The following is a 26,848-nucleotide window of genomic DNA, read 5'->3' on the forward strand; positions in this document are numbered from 1 at the left end:
AAGTATTTGTAAGCCTGTTTAATTGCTTAGTGAGAAAAGCATGTATGTTTCTGTTCTGAATGAGTGTTGCTTCCGGAGGACCGTCTAAGGAGTGTGTTTGTGGGTGTAAACTCACCCGGTCGCGGGATCTCTGGATCTTCTCGCGATCACTGTGCAGGTTGGTGAGGATCTCCTGTCCCACTTGCTCTGTAGGAGGATAAGAAGAGAAACAGGCCATGTAAAGTTGTTGTTGTATTTACTGCTGTTTGGCTAATTTTTGAAGGGAAAATTTAGTCGCTTCAGTAAGAATTTAATTTAGGAGGTACATATCAGGATCTCATTAAATCCTGTCAATAACCATAGCAAAAACCTAGCAATACCCTGCCTCATGTGAAAGTCTAGTTTCAACCCTGATTTCTGATGTCTGGTGATCTCAGACTACATCTCCTTGTCACCAACATGCTGTCTTAAATGTTTTGCAAATCCCAGCATACATTATCAGACCGAGCCTGATCAGCACATGCAATATTCAGCTGCTTGCTTACAAACACATTTCATCTGTCACAGATGTACAACCATTTACACGCTCACACTTAGATAAGCATCCCATACATAATGTCTGAAAAGCCTGTCTGTGGTCACTCTCATATTCACATCAAGGGTAAAAAAAACAACTAAAAAACAATGAACAGAACAAAAATCCCACCCTCCCTTCCTCCAGCAAAAACCCTCTCCACTGCGAGTAGAAACCACATTAGCAGTCTGAAGAAGAAGAGAGTAAAAAAAAGTGAAGTGAAAAATCTTTGCATGGATCAAAGCTACGCTTTCAAATGCACCAAACAATTGTGAGTAAACAACGCACTCATGACTGGATTACACTACACAGGTGCAGCTCTCAAAGAGTCAGCATGATGCTCAAGGAACAGAAGAACGGGCTACATCTGCGTTCACAGAGAACGAGAAAGACGGAGACACTTAAACACACGTCTCTTGCCTTCATTAATTTCCAATCAGAGTGGGGACAGATTGAAGGATACTCAGATTAGATGGAGCAGTCACAGCGCATGTGACAGATAGGCCAGATTAAAAGAGCGAATAGAGATATTAATAACTATCATAACTGTGGCCAGCCTCCGAGCCTGAGACAAGCTGCCGCCCAGCCGTGAGTGGAAATCTTGTGTAAAGAAAATTAAGCACCGCTATCTGTCTCTGTCCAGGGCGAAAGGGGCCTTTAAACAAATGAATGTACCACAATGGCAACAATGCAATACACACGCGTGCAGAAACGCTCGCTCATACATCACTTCAGATGATTGATGAGACCATTGGCATGAAGGGGGCCAAGTGCAAATGAAACATTCCTGTCAGCGCTCTATATTCTATGCACAATAGTTACAATTGAAAACTTTGACTGTCATGTTTTTCAGACGCCTTGAGCCTAAATGTAACCGCTTTCTTGACAGCGAGATATTCTGAGAGTTAAGTCTCCTATTCGAGGGTCACATGCTTCACTATCTCCATTGACTCCGATCGTTGGCGTCCACATAAGTTAACACTCATTCTAATGAATGTGCAGTTAATACAAATAAATTCATAAGAAGTATGAAGGGAAATATAGAGCAGGTACATAGAAGAATTTCCACAAAATCAATAAAAAGGAGGTTTGGCTGACCGACTGCATAAAACCGTTCCATAATGTCTTCTTGTGCCACTGAAAACACGGAATAAAAGCTGTTAAACCAAACTCCATTTAATGTAATATTCCTGTGGCCAACACACTGTAAAACACATTATGAACTCTGGTTTCTTTTCCCCCTGTGCCTGAGCGCAAAGATAAATATTTCTCTTAGACTTGGGACCGCAAATTGATGTTGCCATTAAGAACGAGCTCCAAAAGCACACACACATACACAAAAACACACACTGTTGGACGATTAGCCATGTATACACTGCATCCCATGGGTGAGAGGAACTTTACCAACCCACAATTCCACGGCTCGCATCCTCTCTTGATATATCGGTTTGTCTCTGTCTATATGTTTCACTAATAATCTGATCTATCTGTCTCTCTTCTTGATTCATATATTTGTAGAGTAATGAGACTTGGACAAGAATTTGGCAGAGGTTTGAGCAGAGAGTTTGGCTGGAGAAAAACAAACACTCTGTGAGAAAGAGGAAAACGACATGATTTCTCTTCCTTCCTTTTCTATGAAGAAAAAAAATATGAGCCTTTAGAGGGACGAAAAAGCACCGACTTTTCACTAGACACTGCTGAGGGATAGTTCACTCCAGAAAATGTAAATTATTTTGTCATCATTTATTCTCGTTTTGTTAAAAATGTTCTGTCTTCTGTGGAAAAAAACATTTAGACTAATATTCAAACTGTTTTTGTGCATACAATGAAAGTCATTGGGGTCCAAAACAACACTGACTTTCATTGTATGGCAAAAAAAAAAAAAAATTATATTATCTTTTTTTGCATTATACAGAAAGACATCCAGGTTTAGAACAACATGAGAGTTAATAAATAATGAAGACATTTTAATTTTCGGGTGAACTATCCCTTTAACAGTGATATTATTTTAATTGTTATATGCAACAATACACAAAATATTGACAGCAAGATATATAACATTCAGATCTCAGGTCACAATGTGCAATAAAGCTATATAATTGAAGCGTAGAATGAATTATGGTCAGTTATTCTTTTGTATGCAGCACTTTAGATACATGTCTACTTAATGAGGTGCTAATTAATTATCACACGCTTTAATGAGGAAGCTGACATTCTGTAAATTGAGGGTGTAGCTGTGAAAAACAGGCGTTCAGGAACGAGAGGGAGAGAAAAAAACTAAATAAATAAATAACTAGACTTCATGCTTATGAACACCACTTCGTGCTCATAATGATATAAAATATTCTTCCCCCGTTTAAGGCCCTATTAACAATTTAAATGACCCTGACTCCAAGCTTTTCCACAGGCCTGCTCTAGTTAAAGATCCAGATCCCCAAGGCCCATTTAACAAGGATATTACTAAAATCCATAACAGCACAATAATTACCGATGAGCTGGTTTTAATGCAGATTATTTAACTGATTGCTGACCACAACTTGTGGACGAGATCTCTGTTCGCACTGCGATATTTTAGAGCATAACTGTGCCAGTGCTATCAAATTATTGTTATTCTTTCACACAATATTGAACTGTCTATTTATTTATGGGGGTCATAATTTAATTTCCCACAGATCTAATGATGATTAAGCAGGTCATCTAAAAAGGTTGTAACTGTGAAACTGGCATTTCTCAGTGAAGTTCACCGAGTTGTATTTTGAAGTACTTAGGGGATGGGTAAAAATATAGAATCGCAATCATCATTTAAATCGTACTTCATTGATAAAGAAAATATAATTAGATAAAAATATTTTTAAGTGACTGTGATAAAGCACAGTACATCCTTCAGATGTCAACATGGATTTCTTTATAAAATTTATATTTACATAATATATTAAGTTAACAGGTTCAGCTACACCGTTTTTTCTGAAGTCACCGTAAAGGAAAAAAGAAATCATATGAATGTGATTGCGAGTTTACAGTCTGTACTGAATTTAACTCAAGAAAAATTCTGTGTACCACAACAGAACTGCAAGAAACTAATTTCTATGTTTTATTCTTTTTGAAGGCGGCAGACAGAAACAAACATATAACATGAACAGCGTGAATCATATTAGCAAACAAATTAATCTTTTTTTAATGACTCAAAAACATATAGCATGACCTAATCTCGAAATCCCAAAACAATGACTCTTATGAGCTGGTAGTCCTATGCAATTAACAACAAAAGATCAGGAAATTTCCTTCATACATAAGCAAAACAGACCGCAATGAATTGTAAATGGATCAAATCAAATCTAAATCAAATTGAGAGCTGTATCAAAACAGATCAGAAAATCTGTATCAATACTCAGCCCTACTTTAACGATGAATTACGATTCACCTTGACACAATGACAAGACTCAGGGGCCCTATTTTAACAATCTGTTACACTTTACACGCAAAGTGTAAAGCGCACAGTGCAGGTGTACTCAGGGTGTGTCCAAATCCACTTTTGCTATTTTAACGATGGAAAAACGGTTCCGTGCGCTGGGGCGCATTTTTGGAATGGATTGTCCCTATTCTCTTAATGAGTAATGGGCGTAACGTTCAATAAACCAATCAGAGTGTCATCTCCCATTCCCTTTTAGAGCGAGATGTGCTCGCGCCATGGCGGATTGCTATTTACATGGTTACATTTTTTGGCAGAAAAGCTGAACGCTTCTCAAGCGAAGAAACCGATCTGCTCGTGTGCGAAGTTAAAGTGCGTGAGCAGATCATCTATGGGACAAGCAGGAATACACTAAAGCTTCCCGAGGTGAAGAAGGCGTGGGATGAAGTAGAATTTCATTCATCATTATAAGTAGTAATAGGCTGTATTGCAAATAGGTAGCCAAAATCGAAAACACGCAATGACTATCCATCATTTCATTTTTATATTAATGTAGCCAACGCAACAATATTCTTTTACACTGTAATCCTTTTGTTTTTAATATTTGGCATGTCTGTGTGATGCGTATCCCTGTGTGTAATAAGTAAAGTCAACGCGCACTGTGGACCCACCCAGAGGCGCATTTTCTACAAACCTGCTCTTTAAATAACAAAGAAATATTGCACCATTGACTTTAGACTTTAGACCAGGTTTGAGTTGGTCTATGGCGCAGTCTATTTTCAGCTCATTCATGCATTTGCTAATTAAACGACGTGGTGCTGGATGGGAAATGCGAACGGCACTGGACTGAAACCAGCAAATTCGTCGCATTGCGCTGGGTGTATGATAGGGCCCTCAGTGTTTAATTACCAGAAGTCCCTTTAGCTGTCGTTAATTTATTTTTATCATGTTTCTTTTTATTCTACTTTACTACTTTTCCCATCCCTACACGTTGAAACACTGTTAGTGTAGTCAAAGTTTCTTTCATCTTTTCGGTCGGTCGGTCTTCCCCTTCTGTGACTGACCATGCCTGTCTGCCTTTAAGCTTGGCCTGCAGGAACATCAAATCACTCAGGACATCTCGGAGGTCCGAATGTCACTTGTTTTCATCCCCCACCTTATTGCCAGCAGTTGGCAGCAAGATGGAGGCAGAACACACCGGGGAAGAAGCGTTTTCCACCTCTCCGTCCCCTCGTCCTTCTATCCGTCCATCCACCTCCCCTCAGCAGACACGTATAATTGGGCACATCATCAATTTTACAGCAGCTGCTTGAGAGCGAGTCCTCTCTGAGTTGTCTGAAGCCCTCTGTCTGTCCCCGGAGCTGAAAGGGTACATGCCTTGACACAGGCTCACTCCCAGGCTCCTGACTGCTTTTTATTACAGAGTTGCAGCCACTTTTTGAAGGCTACCACACACACTTCTATCTGGACACAATTCACAGACAGCCAAATGAGAGCAAAAGCGCCCAGGGGGAGAGTAAAGGCAGGTCCAACACCGACTGTCCCACACAGACACACACACAAAGAGCAACACAGAAACATGGTTCCTTTCTCTTTATTTTAGACAAGTTATTCCCCTGTCTGGGAGCAAAGTGCTGATGGCACTTTTATTATTCTTGTTATTTGTTTACAGTATTCAACTGCTGACCCACCAAACTTAAGCATCCTCACTATTGTAGAATGAACAAACAAAATATATAAAAAAGAAAGGGAGAATACGAAGTCATTATTTACTCACCAAAAACGGATACTTTTTCTTAGATGCATCAATAAAAAAAATCTACAAAAACTGCTAAAACAAATCAATCGGTTTATTGACAAGACCTGGCACAAAAGAACAACTCGTTAACTAATCCCTAGCCTATACCTTTTTAAAAAATAACTTTAGATAAAACTTCAAAATCTCACACAAAATCTACATTATAAAACTTATATACACTTAAGACTATTATTGTCATTTTAATCACTTATTTCTCATTTTTAAGAGTACCAAAAGGTCAAATTTTCCAGGATTTTTCTAATTCCAATATATTCGATACTGAATATTTGACTTTCCTCTATAATTTATTTATAAATTTAAAATTATGACTTAAAACCTTTTAAAACTGTATTTTCAAACTCATGTTTTAATACACTGAATAACATAAAAAATGCAATTCATTATAAGATTATGGCATCATGATTTCTATTCAAATTTTGTACCATGTTGCTTGTTATTATTATACTTCATTATATATTTTTAACATTTAAAAAAGGCTTGCTTACAAGAACATTTTATTCCCAAAGAATTACTGTGCATTGCAAATGAATGATTTGGTCCAATTTGTGAGCCACATCGACCACAAACTCTAATACTTAGTTTTAAGAATGCATGAAATGTAGTTGACAAGTCATACAAAGCGCTACTACAATATTTTTTTTTTTTGGAGGAATTTACAATAATTTATCCAATTGTATGTCAAAGGCCAGTAAAAACTCTTTTAAATTTTCTTTTATATATAATCATTTGCACATGCACTATTGCTTTTAGCAATAATTTCACTGTAAAATCATCAAACCAAAACTAAAATTTGGCTTAGTCTTGTTAAAAACTGGGTTTAACAGTGTAGACGGGATGGACAGAATAATGTGGGATATAAAGAGAATGTATTGGTTTTAAAAGGGATGTATGAGACAAACAGAATATAAGAAATAAGGTAATGGCCATGGCCCATCTGCATGAGAGCAAGTGCTGGGTAATCAGGCCCTATTTCACTGGCCTTTTTTCACTCCTCTGGGCTCTGTTTTATTCATTGGCTCAGCCCTGACCCTGCCGTGCTTCTTCTCTGACAAATCACTTCTGATTAAGACAAATCTTTATTAGCCGGCCACTCAACTTTCCCTATTAATCGTTCTCTTCTCTCTCTCTCTCTCTCTCTCTCTCTCTTCCCAGCTCTCATACACACGGCACATCTCACACACTCTTCTAAAGGCCTGATTACTGCCGGTTGTTGTGTGTTGAGATGTGAGGGCTTCTTTTGACTGAGAAGACAGAGGTTTAATAGGTATGAATGACCACACCTGAGGGAGAGTGTGCGCTAATAGAACCACTTGTTTAAGCTAGGGGGAGGACAGAGGAAATGAAAAATGATTTCACCTCCTACTGTCAGTCCTCTGAGAATAAGATTTGAAAGGGAATACTCTCTCAGAGGCTCTGGATGGACTGGAGGACAAGGCATGCTGGAGAACGGGTTCTACAGCAGAATGCCCCTATAATCTCAAAAACAAACAAAGATGAGAAACACATCCTAGAAACATCAATAGCAACCCACTCTTATATCAGTGAAAGACGTGACATTTGTCAAGCATGGTAACCCATACTCGGATTTGGTGCTCTGCATTTAACCCATCCAAGTGCACACGAAGCAGTGAGAAGTGAACACACCGTGAACACACACCCGGAGCAGTGGGCAGCTATAGATCCAGCACCCGGGGAGCAACTGGGGGTTCAGTGCCTTGCTCAAGGGCACTTCAGCCATGTATTGAGGGTGGAAGAGAGAGCTGTTCATTCACTCCTTCCCACCTACAACTCCTGCCAGCACAGAGACACGAACCAGCGACCTTATGGTAACTAGTCCGGATCTCTAACCATTAGGTTACATAGGTTACAGCTGCCCAGTGGGATTATAGCCAAAATAAACACAGATATAGGAGATTCCACAATTAAAAGAACTTTTCAGGGAGAATTAAAAAAAAAAAAAAAAAAAAAAATATATATATATATATATATATATATATATATATATATATATATAAGATAGCCTATAATAACTTAAACCACATAGAAAAAAATGACCAATTACAGTTATTATTGTCACATTAATCACATATTTCTAATTTTTAAGAGTGCTGAAGATTAAACTTGCCAGAATTATTCCAATTTAGCCTAGCACCCCAACTGACCTTTTGACTTCCCACTATAATATAGTTATTTATAATAAAAATAAATAAAATACAAAGTTAAAATTCGGACTATAAACCTTTTGCAACCACATTTTCTCATTTGGTATTAATGTGTAAAATTAAGCATTTCTTATAACTTAGAATTAAATATAAAATATTTTTTGCATCATGATTTGAGAGTAATCAAATTTTTACTCTAGGAAATCAAATCTTTATTTCAGCAAATGTGATAAATGTTTTAACATACATTTTTAAAGATTTTTAGCAGTCAAATGCACCCATAATATTTGAAGAATCACCCATTAACTTAGCAAAAAAGGAGAACCATTTCTCTTCAGTGCCACTACTTTTGAACAAGTCAAGTCGTACCTATAACACAGCCCAAAAAATAGCCCTTACAGTAACACCTAAATGTTGTTGACACGGTGGGTGGGAAAGGTGTAGAGTGGTTAGTTTTTTTTTCTGCAGCAAATTGCTTCAATTTAATCAACTGGCATTACTGAAGCATTCAAATGAAAACTAATAGAGTCTGGGGTAGGTCTTGATTGCCTTACTTACAAAAAGTGCAGGCTGCCCACTGCTTTTAGGTTCCTCAATTAAACAGGCAGAATTTCCATGGGCCACTGGAGAGCCATACATCTACCGCGTCTAAACCGGTCAATCCGCACCCATCAAATGTACCTCGTTTACCCTTTCACCTGATTTTTTCAGAGCAGGAAATGATTTCTTCATGCAGATTAGACCCCAGCTGAGCTGAATGTGCACCAAATGTGACTGAGCAAAATTAATAAACAGTGGTTCACTGTCAGTTGACTTTATTAATATTGATGCATGTGCCACCACTTTATTTGGTGCATTTTTTCTTTTTTTAGGGCCAGTCCAAAAGATTAGTCTTTGTGTGTACAGTCACCGGCGTTCAAAGAAACCAAGAAAACGCATGCATTCTTCATCATATATCATGATAAACACAGATCATACTTCAGTGCTACAAATATGCATTTTTTGGCTGACAATGTTACTGATTCAGATAAAAAGTGTGTTATCGAATACGAAATATTAAATGTGAATAGGAAACATGTGCTGTAAATCACTCTGAGCTGAAGAGGGGAACAGAAAGGAAGAAGCAAAGAGAAACAGTCTAAAAGAGCAAGCTTTCTCGCAAGCTGGCGTGGCTGTTGCAGTGGGAGGCCTGCTCTTATAATTACCTCACTTCCTCCTAATCACATGCTGCACATCATTTACTGAACACCAGCAAACTTCACACCCTGCCAGACTCACAAGCTCCAATGTGTCGGACTGGAAGAAAATCCTAATGTTCTTTTACACAGTTAAGGAACATTAATGATCCCATTACTGTTGATTAAAGCCTGTAACGCCTCTAATCGGAAAGTTGACAGGCAGATCAAACAGCCAAATACAAATTTTGCCTTTTAATTATCTGTAAAACACAACACCATAGGGTGTTCATCCCTGCCTATCTAGATGCCAAGATCTAACACTTCCTAACAGTTCATTATCCAATAAGAAAAAAAGAAGCATACAAAAACCAAACGAGCTTTTAGATCTTAAAAGCATTCTTCACAATTAGCAGAGTGCTTGGGGAGCCCTGGAGTCCTGTGTATCGCAGGACTCCAAACTGAAACACCTTAATTATATTTGTCAAAACAATGTGCCGTCACCCTTATTTGCATGTTTTGACAGCCGCCCCCGAGTAGCGCTCCGGACTTTAGCAGATTTAAACTCCTACTGATTTTCGTTTTCACTCGCTCTCGCTTTCTAAATTAATCCACGGATCCACTGAGTTTTGTTTAAACGCTCCCTCTGTCTCACAGTAATCCACTCAAAACCATAGAAACTAATGAGTTATAATACCTGCACTTGTCATTTGGATAGTACAGATTCATATTAAAGCACTAATCGTTGAATGGTGTATACAGAACAAGTTCTACCTGTGCCTAGAGTAAAATAACAATGCTTTCAACCTACAGGTGGTCAGGTGTGCATCGATTGGTTCAGCCGAAATAGATTGGAAACAAAGATCGTTCCAATGATCAGATGCAATCAATTTTGGTCCAATGCTGTTATTACCTACTGTGTAAGAAAACTGTCACAAGGTGCTCACAGGTTTTTGATTCATGGTCAACAGCAGAAAAAAAAATATTGCAGACATCAGTAATATTAAGTATTCCAGGCCTCGCTAATATTCAGAGCAAACAGATCCACATCCCATACCACAGGAACTTGTGTTACTAGCATAAATCCAAAAAAATCACATAAACAATATATTTCAAAGGGATAGGTCACACCCCCAAAAATTCAAGCTGTTCCAAACTGGGGGACCCAGGTTTTGTATCACAAAGATGATTTGAACAATGTTTTAACAGTTTATGTCCATACAATGCAAGTCATATGGGTCAAAACAACATTGGACCCAACTGACTTTCAATATATGGACAAAAAAAAAAAAACACAGCGACATTTTTCAAAGCTCCTTCTTTTATGTTTTAATAGAAGAAAGTAAGTCATATACAGGGTTGAAACAACATAAGGGTGAGTAAATAATTAGAGAATTCTCATTTTTGTGTGAGCTATATAATGAAATAATGATTTTATGTCGTGTTACACGGAATTAAAATGATGATCTTGTGAATAAAACCTAACAAAATATGGTTACATTAGTGCTCAAACATAAAAATGGTTCCTTATCTGACCTATAAAACAGAAAGCAGAGGAGAGACCATGGTGATTATGCCAGTGTGACAGACTGATCTCTGCAGTCCTCGATTCATGGTTTATTATTTAGAACGTCTTCACAAAAACCAGTCAGGTCTCTTGAGGCAGAGACAGTCCCGACTCAGCCAAAACCCAAGCAAAAATCTGTCAAGAAAAAAAAGTCTCTCTCTCTGCTTATATGCTGCTAAATATATCAGCCAAGTGCCAATGATATGTAAAATATATATTCTCACAAAACAAACAAAAATTCTCGGGAGAATCAGGACTGTCTGCAGTAATTTGGCTTAAGCAGAAATGGAGGGTGTGAAAGCAAGACATCAAACATGAGTTTGAATCGGAAGCATGTGGTGGCACACTACTCTGTGCTGTTAGGCTTCATAGCGCTGACAGAATCTGACAGTTACCAACATTTAGGGATTCTTTCACTCGAGCTCTGAGTTCATTAATACTCATGAGCCAAACAGTTGTCTCATAACACACAGAAAATTCAATGGTTAAACATGTTTACCGATCATTTTATATAAAGCGGCGGTTGAAATGGACCCACTTTCGGGGAAAAAAGCCACTGCAAACTGAGAAGCTTTTAAAAATTAAATGAGCAAAGCTTTATGGGAACTTAGGGAGATCAAGCATTATCTGCTTGATGTAAACTGATTTTTTTTAAGCGGTGGCATTTTTGTTCTACACTTTGGAAACTTCTATAATGGCATTAACACTATTTTAAACAGAAATGACTATTTCTGATTCATTTCTACTCTTAGTATAATAACAACACTTCCCATATTTAAACAACACTATATAATAACTTAATAATAATATAAGTTATAATATTATTATTATTAAAGTTATAATAATTTTCTCCAATTAAATTCGGATAAGACAGAGATATTAATTATTGGACCAAAAAACACCACACAGAATCTTGTAGATTACAATCTGCAACTAGACGGATGTACTGTTACTTCCTCTACAGTCAGAAATCTGGGTGTTATATTGGACAGCAATTTGTCTTTTGAAAATCATATTTCCAATGTTACAAAAACCGCATTCTTCCATCTTAGAAACATTGCCAAGCTACGAAACATGTTATCTGTTTCTGATGCAGAAAAGCTAGTTCATGCTTTCATGACCTCTAGACTGGACTATTGTAATGCACTTCTAGGTGGTTGTCCTGCTTCTTCGATAAACAAGCTACAGGTAGTCCAAAATGCAGCAGCTAGAGTCCTTAACAGGTCAAGAAAATATGATCATATTACCCCAATTTTACAGTCTCTGCACTGGCTACCTATTAAGTTCCGTATCAGTTACAAATTATCATTACTTACCTATAAGGCCCTAAATGGTTTAGCTCCTGCGTACCTAACTAGCCTTCTACCACGCTACAACCCATCACGCACCCTAAGGTCACAAAACACTGGACTTTTGGTAGTTCCTAGGATAGCAAAGTCCACTAAAGGAGGTAGAGCTTTTTCACATTTGGCTCCCAAACTCTGGAATAGCCTTCCTGATAATGTTCGGGGTTCAGACACACTCTCTCTGTTTAAATCTAGATTAAAAACGCATTTCTTTCGCCAAGCACTCGAATAATGTATCTCTTAAATTGTGAGTGTAGTTGCATCTGCATTTTTATTCTTTAGCTTGGGTTAAACTAATTTTACTTTGTTGGATCAGCAGCTATGCTAATGATGTCTCTTTTTTGTTTCTATGTTTTGCCACGGGATTTACATCCCGTGGTAACTAGGATTTACACAAGCTCCAGTCTGGATCCAGAACACCTGAGAAGAGATGATGCTGACCCTCAGAGGACCCCAGATGATCCTAACCTTGAATCAACAAACAGAACTAACAATTATTGCTACATGTGTGACTGCATCATATAATTACTATTAATTAATAATATTGATAGTTCATCATCTAGCTGACTACGTCTTGTATTATTATTATTATTTTTATTTTTCTAAAATCCTGTCAAACGTGCACAAACTACTAGCTACTACTCGATATTGTAGAAACATAATTTTCTGTAAAGTTGCTTTGTAACGATTTGTATTGTAAAAAGCGCTATACAAATAAACTTGAATTGAATTGAATTGAATAACTTGCATGCAAAAGTCTTGTGAATCTCTTTACAGGCTTCATGGTTTCACCCAATAGGTGGCAACAAGTCAGTCACAAAATCATTTATGTTACTGATTCGTTCAAAACCACTGATTCTTTCAGGAAGAAATAGGTTGGAATGAATTTAGTGTCTTGTTACACTAAATTTACACTTGTTTAGTGTCATTTAATCATTCACTCAACTGATTAGTTTAAAAACACTCATTCGTTGATTCAGGAATGAAACAAGTGACTTTATGAGTGAGTCACTGAATTATTTACTTAAACTAATAACTCAAGAACATAGTTTCATTTAAGAACACATACCACTACTGTGTCTTGCTAAGACACGTGCATCAGATTCTGCAGTGTTTTTTTTTTTACTATTTTCTTTGGCAAAAAAAAAAGGAAATGTAATGCCTAAAATTAAAGGTTTCTTAGTATTAATTTACTGTATGGTTTATTGACTTTTTGTATAAAATCAATATCTATGTTCTCGTGTCTGGTAGCTGCTTACAAGGTCCTCTTTATTAGCTTAAAATATTGTGGTCTTCACCAGGTTGTGTAATTATGTAATTATGTCTTTGTCCTTCTGTATATATATTTTAATATATATAAGTACAAGGTTTCCTTTGCATTTGTTTTATTTTTTATTATAGAGCGTCTGCTTGTCAGAACACTACTGCTTTATCAGCCCAAACAACACCAGTTTGTCTGTTTCTTTAGGTTAATACCAACACACTTCCCATCTCTAGAGAACAGCAAATAAAAACGCTATTATAAGGAGGAGATGAGGCACGCCGGGAGCCCACAAAAGAGATGCATCATGTGGCTTATTTAACAATAGCCACAGCTAGCCTGATGAAGAGAGATTATTGTCAGATGCCAGAGTGAAAATTCACAACATAACATCAGCTCAGAGGGCAGGCCTACACAATCTATATTCGTGTGCATGTTTTAACCGTAATGGAACAACAGGTTTGAATCAAAGTAATGTTGAGGCACCAAGTTATGAGTTCCCCAATCGCTTTATCCGCTATAACAACTTTCTCATTTTGCACCACCTTTGCTTTTTAAAATACTTGCAACTTACAACATACAATGTGCACCACTGCACACAAAGAACCAAAAACCTAAAAAGAAAACCAGAAGAGTCTATCAAAATGAAATGGCATCTCTTGATTTTCAGTTTGTAATGGCATAAACCTCTTCGTTGTGAACTGATGATGCCTGTGTCTAGACAACATTTAATGAATTGAATGTAATCATCCAAATGGTATGAGCTGTGGTCAGGGTAAAACTGAACAGAGCATGCTATGAAAACACTGATAGAACTGTAAAAGTTTATAAATATCATAAAGTGACAAGTGTGCAATTGAAACCAATGTTTGGGGAGTTCGCAGGACTACTTTTCGTTAAGAACATTTCAGGGGTATTCTTTCAACGTGTTTCAGGCTTAAATGATTTTTGTAGAGCAACGTATATGGGATCTTTGGTGTTACTTTTAGAAAATAAATTCTTTTTAAAAACACTTTCACATTAACTTATTTAAATTGACAACTAATACTGTCTAATATTAGCCAATCATTTTAAAGCTAGTTTTATTTATCTAAATAAACACAGTAAAATCACATTTTCACACTTTTTGCATAATTTTGCTAAATTATTTGAAATAAATCAAAATATACTGTTCATTTACCTTGATTTTTCATCACGTCTCAAATCTCAGGTTGAAAAAACATTTTCTAAGAACCTTTTTTTTTCAAAATAAATAAAAATAACAAATGAATAGTTTTTCAAATGTAATTCTTATAGTTTAAGGTTTGAAGACTGGGTCAGAGTGAACAGTAAAACATTACAATTTAAACATGAATGAATGAGAAATGGTATAAAAATAAAAATAAAAGGTTTTCAAGTCAATATGATCTTCATATAAAAAGGTGAAATCTGTTAGTGTTAACAAAAATCATTCAGAAAGTGCCCTAAGTTGAAGAACCATCTACATACACAGACGATGTTTCATTGCCATGGACTCCAAGAACCTTGACTGTCTTCATAAGCAATGCATTACAATTAATTACTTCAATGGTTTTTAAGGGCAGTGCAGCTGTGGGATGTGCATGGATTTAAAAGTTAAATGCAGGAGAATGCATTGGACTGAATATCAGCCACAGTGAATAAAAGTCGGCATGCAATCAGTGGCAAAGAGGTAAAAAAACAGTCCTGGCATCTCATCCACTAATGAAGCATATCTAACATTTTAGAAAATGTAGAACTAATTTAATCTAACTTCTTAGAGTGCAGTGCCATCAAATTAATTATTCATAAAGGATGGGATATTATAACTCAATTGTCAAATCATTGCTGCCCTTTTCAAGTCCCTCTGTCTCCCTCCTCACTTTTGTCTTCCGTCTTCATCTTTTTCTCGCACTTGTACTTTTAATCTATTACAGAGAGTTACACGCTGTCATGGTTGCAGTTGAACAAAATCATTTGCTTGTGGTTTTTTGAAGTTGGTCGGAGGTTTTATTTCGGGAGTGGATCCCCACGGGTGTCTGGTATGCAACTGTGGGGCCAACTCAACCAAAGACAGAGGCACGATGCGGGTAATAACAAAACACATAAACCTTTACCACTTACATGAATAACACATGTCATCTAACAGAGCCCACCTTTTCTTTATGTTGCTTGGATCAGTGGGCAGAAAGAAGTGATGAGTTTGGTACCACTCACAGCAGCCTGTTGCCACACACACACACACTCACTCTAGTCAACATGATGGAATGTGACCCTAGCGTAAGTGACAGGAGGCGAAGACATGGTTTCATCAGGACTTACCGAAGACATCAGATCTCAAAGCAATACTGTACAGGTGAGACACACTTGCAAAGCCAAATGGTAAACACGCACACACAAAGAAAGAGACTTAATGCACTACAGCTGTATGTAAGATTCAGACTAACAGAGAACATTTTGTAGGTGTTTTTACCATGCAGAATCTACATAACTTTCATACACATTATTGCAAATGAAGGAGGCAACTCAAGCATCAAATGTTCAGTTCTTGCACAAATGTAAATTGTCATCATTTACTCACTCTAATTTCATTCCAAGCCTGTATGATTTCCTTCAACTTTCCTGAGGAACGCAAATGGAGATGTTTATAAGAATGTTTGAGCTGCTTTCGACCATACACTAAAGTCACTGTCAGAGAAGAATATTATTATTATTTTTTTTTTATATAATAAAATCAAACACCAGGGATTTTTTACTGTTTTGATTACACAGATTCAAATACTGTATGATGATCACTTTAAAACTGGGGTGGGCAAACTTTTTGATCCAAGGGCCACATCAAGTTTTTTGAATATAAGTGAAGGGCCGCACACAGTATATGCATGACAAATGAAGCTTTGACATTTGACATTGAGATACATGGCAGCTCTATTCTTGTACCATCTCTACCTTTAAGCTTAAGAAAAGCTATATGACATTTCCCAGAAAGCTGCTATTTTTGAAGAATTTACACTTACAGATTCACTATTGATAGAGATGCTGCTTCTGATAAATGTTGAGAGACGAACATGCAGTAGGTAATTCACCCACACTTAATCTCTCTGCCCTCATAACTGCATCTGCATATCATATTAATGGCTGAAGCCTCCATTCTTACCATTAAATTACATTTTTATAATCAGCAATGGTATTCTGCTATAGAGAACACTGTAACAAGTTCCATGGATTATGATTAATGTTTATTTGCTGTTTTGGGATGTAATATTATAAATTAATAGGCAAGGGGGACATAAAAATGTATTTTGCATATGTCAGAATAAGAGGTAAATCCGATCCTGAGAATATTACTGAGCACTTCAAATGACTTATTTTATTTTAAAAAGAATTTGACATAAACATTGCCATTTAAAAATGTGGAGTCATAGTGAATTTGTATCGATTTGTTTTATTTATTTTTTATTCAGCAAGCACACATTAAATTGATCAGAATTAACAATAAAGACTTTTACAATGAAAAAATAGTTGAAAACTATTTTAAATAAATGGTGTTCTTTTGAACTGTATATTAATAATAAAAAAAGATTATAGAAATATTACCTGAACACAATTATATTAATATTACCTGACCACAAAATCAACATGTTAGAATGATTTCTGAAGACACTAATTAATAAAACGACATTAAAAAATACAATCAAAATAGAAAACAGTTATTTTAAATTGTAATAATATTTCACAATATTACTGTTTTACCTGTATTTAACTTATCAAATAAATGTAGTCTTGGTAAGCAAAATGGACTTACAGTTACAGACTCCAAATGACAAAATGGTAGTGCACTTTACTTCATTCATTTATTAATTTGTTTATTATTTTCTATATTACTTTTCTCTGAACTTGGAGATTTGACTGCTATAGTTAAGAAGAACTTCATTTTGCTCTTCTCACAAATCTCCTGTATGGCTTCAGTAGACTTAAATAATAGTGTAATAATAGTCATATGGACTACATTAATGGTATTTTTGTGACATGGCTTTGAAATGACATGAGGGTGAGTAAATTCTTTTTAATATTTTTGTAAACTATCTCTTCAATTTAAATTAAAAAATGCAAGGAAACTCAGAAAAGAACACCCAAACAAAGAGTGATACACTGATCTGCAAGACAACGCCTGTGTGTGGTCATGTAAGACAGGGGCCCTTCTGTCAGTGATACGCTCCTGTTTATGGACTGACAACAGCCTTACATACAGAACCCAGTACCAGGACCACAAGTTGCCCCGAACATTGCCTTACAAAGACGTGACTGTCTCCAGCCTTGGCCAACCAAAACCACACATTGTTCTCCGTTGGCAAGGAGTTTTAGACTGGGGAGGCAGACAAAAAGTGAATTGGTTGACCACAAAAAAAAAAAAAAAAAAAACACATCAGGGTTTTGGCTTTCACTTTAGTCGAACAGTACATATCCTTTCACGCATCATATTCATATCACGGATCTTTTCTCACTTTGCACCTTCTATTTATTAATTGATCCCCCGAGTTTAGTTGAAATTGGAGTGATTGTACTGTACAAAGGTAATAGCTCTTTTGTCCTGAAAACCAGTTCTCTCATGTAATTGCTTTGCCCAGCACGGAAACATATCATGTAATGCAACAAGGGAGCACGTTCCATCTAGTTTCAGAGAGAACGTTTCTCAAGGTTAATGTAAACAGGTTTCTTTGTATTAGTCCCAGTGCAGGGAAATGGAGAGAGGTAAAGAGGCAAGGAAACTCAAAAGAGGCTTTTTTCGCCACATATTACTATCTGCTGAGTCTGTTAAGGTCAAACAGAGAGTATTTGGCTCCACACATAAAATCTGTAAGCATTTATTTTCTAAAATATTGAAAAAGTGGAGCAGCTTCCTGTAAAGCCATTGCACTCTAATGCTCTTTTCATTCAGGAAGCAAAATGTACGACTTCTGTATGTTTCTAGTCCATTAATACATTACCACTACAGTCTATTTGAGTTTGTATGCGTAAATGCACAATAGTGTGACGGTAAAGGACGTGTGTGTGTATGTGTTTGTGTTACCAGGGGCCAGTTGCATTATCTGTTGTGTGTACCAGCTGATTGTAATTGGTGCTGATGTGTGACAGACCCCTGCTCCCAGCTATGTGTTGACTGTGGCAGAGGACACTGACAGGGTGCTCACTTAAGGTGGCACAGTGTCCTGGCCTGGGCTGGCATGGTACCCCAACCCTAGGAATAGTTCCCACCCCTGTCAAGACGCCAGTGGGGCTAACAAGGGTGAGGACGTACTGTTTAAAAATTCCTCCACATCAGGGATTCCATGAGGGGTTTTCTACATTCCATGTGTACACCTAGTTTTAGGGGTGGTCTGTGTGGCACAAAATAATAATAATAAAAAATATATAAATATACTTTACTAGACCTCGTAATGAATAAGAGCAGCAAAATGTGTCACACTATAGGGCGTCTGTATTTAATAAATACAAATATAAAAAATATATCAATAATAAATTAAATATATCCCATTCAAAAGATTGGAGTCAGTAATATTTTTATATACCAAGGTACACTTATGTGAAAAAAATTAAATAAAGGCAGTAACACTGTGAAATATTATGAAGGAATGATGCATTTATATATTTATATACAGTACAGACCAAAAGTTTGGACACACCTTCTCATTCAAAGAGTTTTCTTTATTTTCATGACTATGAAAATTTTAGATTCACACTGAAGGCATCAAAACTATGAATAGAACACATGAGGAATTATATATGGAATTATATACATAATAAAAAGTGTGAAACAACTGAAAATATGTCATATTCTAGGTTCTTCAAAGTAGCCACCTTTTGCTTTGATTACTGCTTTGCACACTCTTGGCATTCTCTTGATGAGCTTCAAGAGGTAGTCACCTGAAATGGTCTTCCAACAGTCTTGAAGGAGTTCCCTGAGAGATGCTTAGCACTTGTTGGCCCTTTTGCCTTCAGTCTGCGGTCCAGCTCACCCCTAAACCATCTCAATTGGGTTCAGGTCCGGTGACTGTGGAGGCCAGGTCATCTGGCGCAGCACCCCATCACTCTCCTTCTTGGTCAAATAGCCCTTGATTCCTTCAGTGTGACTCTACAATTTTCATAGTCATGAAAATAAAGAAAACTCTTTGAATGAGAAGGTGTGTCCAAACTTTTGGTCTGTACTGTGTGTGTATATATATATATATATTAGGGGTGTTATGGTATGCAAAAATCACGGTTCGGTACGTACCTCGGTTTTAAAGTCACGGTTCGGTTCATTTTCGGTACAGTAAGGTAGAGAAATGGAAACATTAAACTGCAGGTTGTTCATTACTATAAACTTTTTTTAATATTTTTTTTTAATATACTTTTTAATAAAATATATATAAAATTAAAAAAGAATAAGAAATAAAATACTGCTGCAAAGTTCTCCACTAAATAAAATACTCTCAGTCTCAAACCAATATCATATAATAAAATATAATGAAAAATATAAATAAACAACTATGATTACAGTGCAGCATTACCAATCCCAGCTTGTAGGCCTGCTCATATTTATAAAATATATATAACTTTTCCAAAATGTAAAGTTGCAGCATCAACAGTTTCAGTTTTTAGACCTGCTCTGCATTGGACCGATCGGAATTAAGAGCAAAGGTCTGTTTAAATGCCGACGGGAGCTGCGTTTGAATTACAATCGTTTTTTTCCTAGTTGTAGTGATGTTCACACTCGCGTGATGCCTTTTGAAAACCTTAGGCCGGTGACACACTGGTATATTGCACCTATCAAACATAGTCTATTTTGCCGTCAATACTGTTGACGGTGTCCTTTATCAGTAGGCTTTATATTTATGCTCAACATGAAGTATAGATATTGTTGTCGTGAAGACAAGATCCTGGTCTGTCGGCAGCCTCCCTCCCTCCCTCAGCGCCCTGCAGGCACGATTCTGGTGTGTAAAGACACAGAAAACGCAAAGCAGCCGTCACACAACTGACACGCAGCAGAAACGGCACGCTCACGCCACGCAGCCAGTGTGTCACCGGCCTTAAAATCTGCTGCAGGGCGGGATTTGTGCTGAACGCGGAGACTTCCGCCACTTAATATGTTCGTTTGGAAACACGAAAATGTACCTATGTTCTGCACACAAAATATTGCATTCAGTCACACACGTGCACTGTACCGAAAGTCCTGTACCAAAATGGTCCGGTACGAATACACGTACCGTTACACCCCTAATAATATGTATATGTATATGTATAAATATAAAATATAAATATATATACTAGTGATGCACCGAAATGAAAATTCTGCGCCGAAACCGAAACCGAAACCGAAAATTTAGGATGCACTTGGCCGAAAACCGAAACTGAAGCCAAAAATGGCTTCTTTTAAAAACGTATATATATATTGCTTGGATTTAATGGATCTGAATTGAAAAATCACAATATAATAATCAAACTTTTATTAACAGTTACATAACAAAACATAAAATATTTTTTACAATAAATATAAATAATAATTATTCTTCAAGTTTTATGTTCCATCAAATAAAATAGTTTTTTAAAAATTGTGCGAAAAAATCCACAATTTTGGAGATTTTTGCAGAACAAATGTTACATATTGCAACTTTGGTGTCCAAAGGGACATAGGCAAAGTGTTCATTGAATCGTTAGTAAATTGCCTATATTTGGCGTTGATCCGTTTTTCAACGCCAAATATAGGCAAATCCACCGACAACTAAACAGGCATTAGGGCGAACGTAAAGAGGGCGCTTGAGACGCACACAAGTCAGCAATGTGGACTGCCATAACATCAATGAAAAACATTACTGAAGGCTACATTGATATTATGCACTAATAAGCTCTGTCTGTGTGTGTGTGTGTGTGTGTGTGTGTGTGTGTGTGTGTGTGTGTGTGTCAGAACCTGCAGTTGCTGTGTGACGCGTGTTCGCTGCGAGCGTATAGTGACGAGCTGGACTCGCTCCGAGAGAAGGCTGTTAAAATCAATTCCCTGTTTTCGTTTTCGAAACTTGTGTTGGTTGGTCCGATCGATTGTGCAGCTTTTGTGACAAGCTTTTTTTGATTGTGACAGCCCTTTGACATGCTTAATGTTTGATAGGCAGACGCGTGATAACAGCTCGACCGTGAGTGAAACCTGAGCGCTTGCGCACGGATGGGAGGGGCGGGTGACATTCATTTTCGGTTCACGTTTTCGGCTGTTTTTTTTATTTCGGTCCGAAACCGATAATGCCATTTCGGCCGAAATTTCGGTGCACCCCTAATATATATATATATATATATATATATATATATATATATATATATATATATATATATATATATATATATATATATATATATATACATTATATATATATATATATACATTATATATATATATATATATATATATATATATATATATATATATATATATATATATATATATATATACATATAATAATATAGAGCCACCTGTTGGCAACAGGAAATGTTATGTTTTACACTAACTAATTAACTAACTAACTAACTAATATTCAGGAATAAATTACATTTTTTATAATATTTTAAAATAGAAAACAGTTGTTTTAAATTGTTATATATATATATATATATATACAACTGTTTTCTATTTTAATATATTATAAAAAATGTAATTTATTCCTGAATATTGACATGTTTTAGTTAGTGTAAAACATGACATTTCCTGTTGCCAACAGGTGGCTCTATATTATTATGTAGATGTCTTACCAAACGTGAATTTTGGGGCAGATTGGACATTGTCATTTTGTTTAAGTCAGTGTAAAACAAGTAATTTCCTGTTGCCAGAGGTGGCGCTATGATTATAACAGAATAATGACCTTAAGATGTTTTCAGGCCAGGACTCTCATCAAACATGTAAAGTTTCTGGCAGATTGGACATTGTATGACTGCGTTAAAAAAACGTTCTTTTCCATGGTGAAACAGCTGATTTTGACAGGTCATGAGGGACACACCCTTTAATGAAAACTCAAGATTCTTGCAATCTAACATGAAATTTCTAGGAGTTTGTTAAAATACAACACCTGAAAATGTCAAAAAAAAAAAATGGCATAAAATCTGCAGAGAAAATTTGAAATAACAGACTTCCTGTTGGGTTTCGGATTTTGCTCCAGGATACTTTTTTCTCGATATTGGGACATTACATGTGTCGAATTTCGTACATGTACATGAAATGTAGAGCAAGGGGCACTTCATTGAAAATGTATAGGTGGTGCAATCGAGCCATTATGCAACACCTACTGTAGATTTTGAAATCTATATCAGATGTAAATTGATAATGATTAGTAATGGAACAATTTCAAAGAGGGTCCTCACACAGCGATGCTTGGGCCCTAATAATAATAATAATAATAATAATAATAATAATAATACCGACCCCCAAATTTTTTATTAGCAGTGTATAATTAAACCTTTTTATATAAATAATTATATAAATTAAATAAAAATATACATTAATGTATTTGATAATTCATTAACATCAATTAATAATAGATCTATATGACTCATGCAGGTTCAGAGTTTTATTCTTGGTATTGAATACCAATCTCAAATCATCGCAAGCAACAATCTTCACACATTATATATAAAGAGTGTACTTAGAGCATAGGTCTGATATTGGCGAAGGGGACGAGATCATCTCACAGCATTAAAGGGACAGCGCACTCCCTGCCTGTTTGTGAAGCATTCATACAGCGGTTACCGATATGAAATACATGCATTACATTCTTAAAGCTCCCTACAATTCTTCTGTGTTGGTGCATGGTCATATCTGATCTTAAGAGAACCTGAGGGACTCAAAAGTGGTCCGAGAAATGGCACACCAAGACCAGTGCTACAAATTAAATTTTTCTAAAGTTGAACTACTGAGATTTATAATTAAAAGGGAATGGTGAGAGTCATGTTTTTCTCCATGCTAAATTAAGCAAAAACTAATAATTCTCCCACCAGGAAAGGAGTGGAAGACCAACCTCGGGCCCAGAAGATGAGAAAGCCCATATGGGAAGATCTGCCTTGCACGGACATTGATACACTACAACTACTTTCAGTGTAAATCTCAGATGTAATACAAAACATCAAGGTTCACAGCATCATCGTCCGTCTTCCTCCAAAGCTTAAATTAGCAGAGATTTAAGATCATGGTTGATTTTTTTTCTGAGATATAAAAAATGGATTAAATGAAGCTGAAGTTGGCTTTAATGAGCCCAGTCGGGACATGCTGAAAGCTTTGAGGAGAAGCAAGCGCCGGAACACCTCCCAGAGCTGCATCCGCTCTTGGCGTCAGCAACCACAGCAATGCCACAAGCTAAAGTCCAGAGAACACACTCCACCTGGAACCACACAGTCTCTCTCTCCCTCTCCCTCACTGGTGTCATGGAGCAGTGGTTCTCAAACTTTTTTTCTATCAGGCCGCACTATGGTCCAAGTACAAGTCTTGCGGGCCACACGCTTATAATTTACATATTACTTTACAATATTATAATATAGCCTAAATATTATGATATCTAATCGATTACATTCATTGAAATAAATAAACAAATAACTCTACTCCCCATAAATAAAACACCTGATGCTGTCGGGAGCTGACCAGTTTAGTGAAATTCGGCTCGAAAGGAGTAACAGCACAATGGAGTAGCGATTGTAAGATGCAGTCTGTAAGACGCACACGGGAGCATGACCTGACGCGCGACATGTTCACAAATGTAGCCTATGTTGATCCAAATATGGAAAGCACTTTCGAATTTAATAATATGAGGTTCTCTCCAGCGATGTTTTGCCACATTTCTTCAATTAAGGATGATTGCTACGTAGTACGGGTGTTTCCATTTTCCTGAACTTCTTCAAGTGAGTTGCGGGGCAAACCGAAAATCCAACACTCTTCTTCACTACTGATACTGCAACTATTCTTGTTTGTATGTGTTCATTCACTGGCATTTTGCACATTTCTTTTTTCTCCCTTAAAAACTAATTTGTCCATTCTGATGCTCAATTTGACCGAACTAATGGCTGTTGATTAATTACATTCTGCCAAAGTGTGCGCTTGAATGTGTTCGTTAAATGCGGTACTTTATGCGAGTAGGTCTGCTCAAGTCTGAAATAATATATGAAAAACAAAATAATTTTACATTAAAAATATTAGGCTATAGCTTATATGTCTTTAGTACATTTTTTAATTAATGTAAAAACTAAAATAAATGGTAAAACTGAAAGTTATATATTTTTTTTAATTGTGTCCAGCATGGTGGGCCACATTTGAATTCATGACGGGCCGCATGCGGTTGATAACCACTGATATAGAGTAATTACAGCATTCAGGCCAATCGCAGAAATATTGTTGAAATCATTTGTATTGTTATAAATGATATATAAATTTTTTCCCCAGTAAAAATACACTATAATTAATATGTAAAATCAAGATTTGAACATTTGCTGTTTACACTAATGTTTGCTTAATAAAATGCAGGCAGTTCAGCCTATCACCATGATGACAGTGTTTGCACGAACCAAATGTAAAAATTACCAATTAAACAACTTTTACACTTAAAGCAAGTGATGTGGCATGTCAAAACTGGAACACTCTCATTATTATGAACTAGGCAGTCTACACCACTATACTTTATTTACACTTTAACCAGGGTTAGAAGGGGATAACAAAAAAACGGTGAAAGAGTAGGTACAAGAAAAAATAAGGTAGCAGAAAGGGAGACAAGGTGAGGGGGAATGGGGCCCTCGCAGGTAGCTCTGGACCGAAGCCAAGGAGAGGTCTGGCACATTCCTCAGTGCTGTCATTTACAAATAGCCCAGATTAAAATACCTCACCTTAATAGTACACACCAAACACACTGGCCTCTGGGGCATGACAGGGAAATGCAGGACAGGGGAAGTGGAAAACGGGTCAGAAACAGGTATGGAATGAGATATAGAAAGCACCAAGTGAACCTATTTATTAAATAAATAAATAAAACAAGATAATGACAGACAGACAAACTGACAGATAGATAAATACTAGCTTAATGAATAAGGTGTCTGAGTGTGTTAGTGTGACAGAAGTAATGCTAGCTCCCGATACTGAAAAATGACCTGTCTGTCCAGCCCTGGCTTGTGTCTGCCTAGCAACTTTCCACTCAAGAAAACACAGCCTATGACAGTCTGTGTCATCCCTTCATTACAATCACCAGCCCATCTATACTTTAACTACACCACATGTGCATACAGTACGTGTGTCTACTCTAGACATTGGATGGGCGTTCTGTTGACAAATACTGTTGATGGTGCATGACAACTTAACTATGGACATAGACTCTCAAAAAAGTGTTTACACTGAGAAACACTGTTTTGTCTTACTCTATTTTTTATTTTATTTTTTTCAATGCGTAATACGTTTTTTTTAGTCTGGGAAAAAGAGGGCCATGTCACACTTAACATGAGCGATCGATCTAGTAAGACATGCAAAAACTACTGCAAGCTATGATTAAATTTGATTTAGAACACTTAAAGCCTTTATTGTCACAAAATGTAAGCTTTAAAACAGCAAGAGAATATAGTGAAAAAAAAAATTGGAGAAATAAAATAGAATGAAATATAACTAAAAAAATATATACATAAATATAAAGCACCAATCGAATGATGCAAGGACTCAAAAAATAATATATATAATATATATAATATTATATATTATAATATATATAATATTATATATTATAATATATATAATAATATTATATATATGTCATATGCATTTTATTAAAGACTAATAAAAAAAAAAACATTTAGATTATATACATAAACACATTTGCTGAAAAAAAGAATGCAAATGAGCCAATAGGTAAAAACAGGAAGAGCATATGGAGGTAGATGAGGTGAGGTGCCTGTGAAGGACACAAAGCTACACTGCATTTTCAAACTTAGTGACAGGACAACTCATATTTCTTCCTGAAGGCCAGACAGTGCTTATCATTAGCAGCTCCACACTGCCTGAGAGACAGAGAGAAGGAGAGAGATAAAAGCCTGCCCTGACCTGCTGGTTCTGTACATAAACACCTGATCGTTATCAGTGAGACTGTCATGTTCCATCACTCCATTACAGCAAGTGCCTCTGGGACACAAACACTACACACATCATTCATTCATTCACTCACTCACTCACTCCACGCCCTGTCTCCAACATAACCACACGCTTAATAAACACACTCATACACACCACATACACAATATCTCTTAAAAAATAAAAATAGCATAGTTGCTGTAACATGTCAATTAGTTTCAGCAGTAGTGTGACATAGTATACTCTTGTGAAACTAACTAAAACTGCATCATAATTATAAAAGAAAAGAATTTATGTTTCTTGGGTGCCAAATTAGCATTTTAGAAAGATTTCTGAGTAATGGCTCCTGAACTGTTATCTTTGTTATCATAGGAATCAATTACATTTTAAAAGAAATGACATTTTTTTTTATATTTTTACCAAGTAAATGAAGCCTTGGTGAGCACAGATT

At 36.4% G+C, this 26,848-nt stretch overlaps 1 protein-coding gene across 4 annotated transcripts in view; it reads right to left on the bottom strand.

The window, feature by feature from the left end:
* Positions 1–26,848, bottom strand: part of LOC132121593 (vesicle transport through interaction with t-SNAREs homolog 1A-like) — a 130,569-nt gene that overhangs the window by 46,672 nt on the left and 57,049 nt on the right. For all 4 annotated transcript variants that reach the window (XM_059531151.1, XM_059531153.1, XM_059531150.1 and 1 more), the window contains one exon: positions 116–186. In XM_059531151.1, the coding sequence (XP_059387134.1) occupies positions 116–186 (71 nt within the window). The remainder of the gene's footprint in view (positions 1–115; positions 187–26,848) is intronic.

The sequence above is a fragment of the Carassius carassius genome, chromosome 39, assembly GCF_963082965.1.
Source record: "Carassius carassius chromosome 39, fCarCar2.1, whole genome shotgun sequence".
Classification (NCBI taxonomy): Eukaryota; Metazoa; Chordata; class Actinopteri; order Cypriniformes; family Cyprinidae; genus Carassius; species Carassius carassius.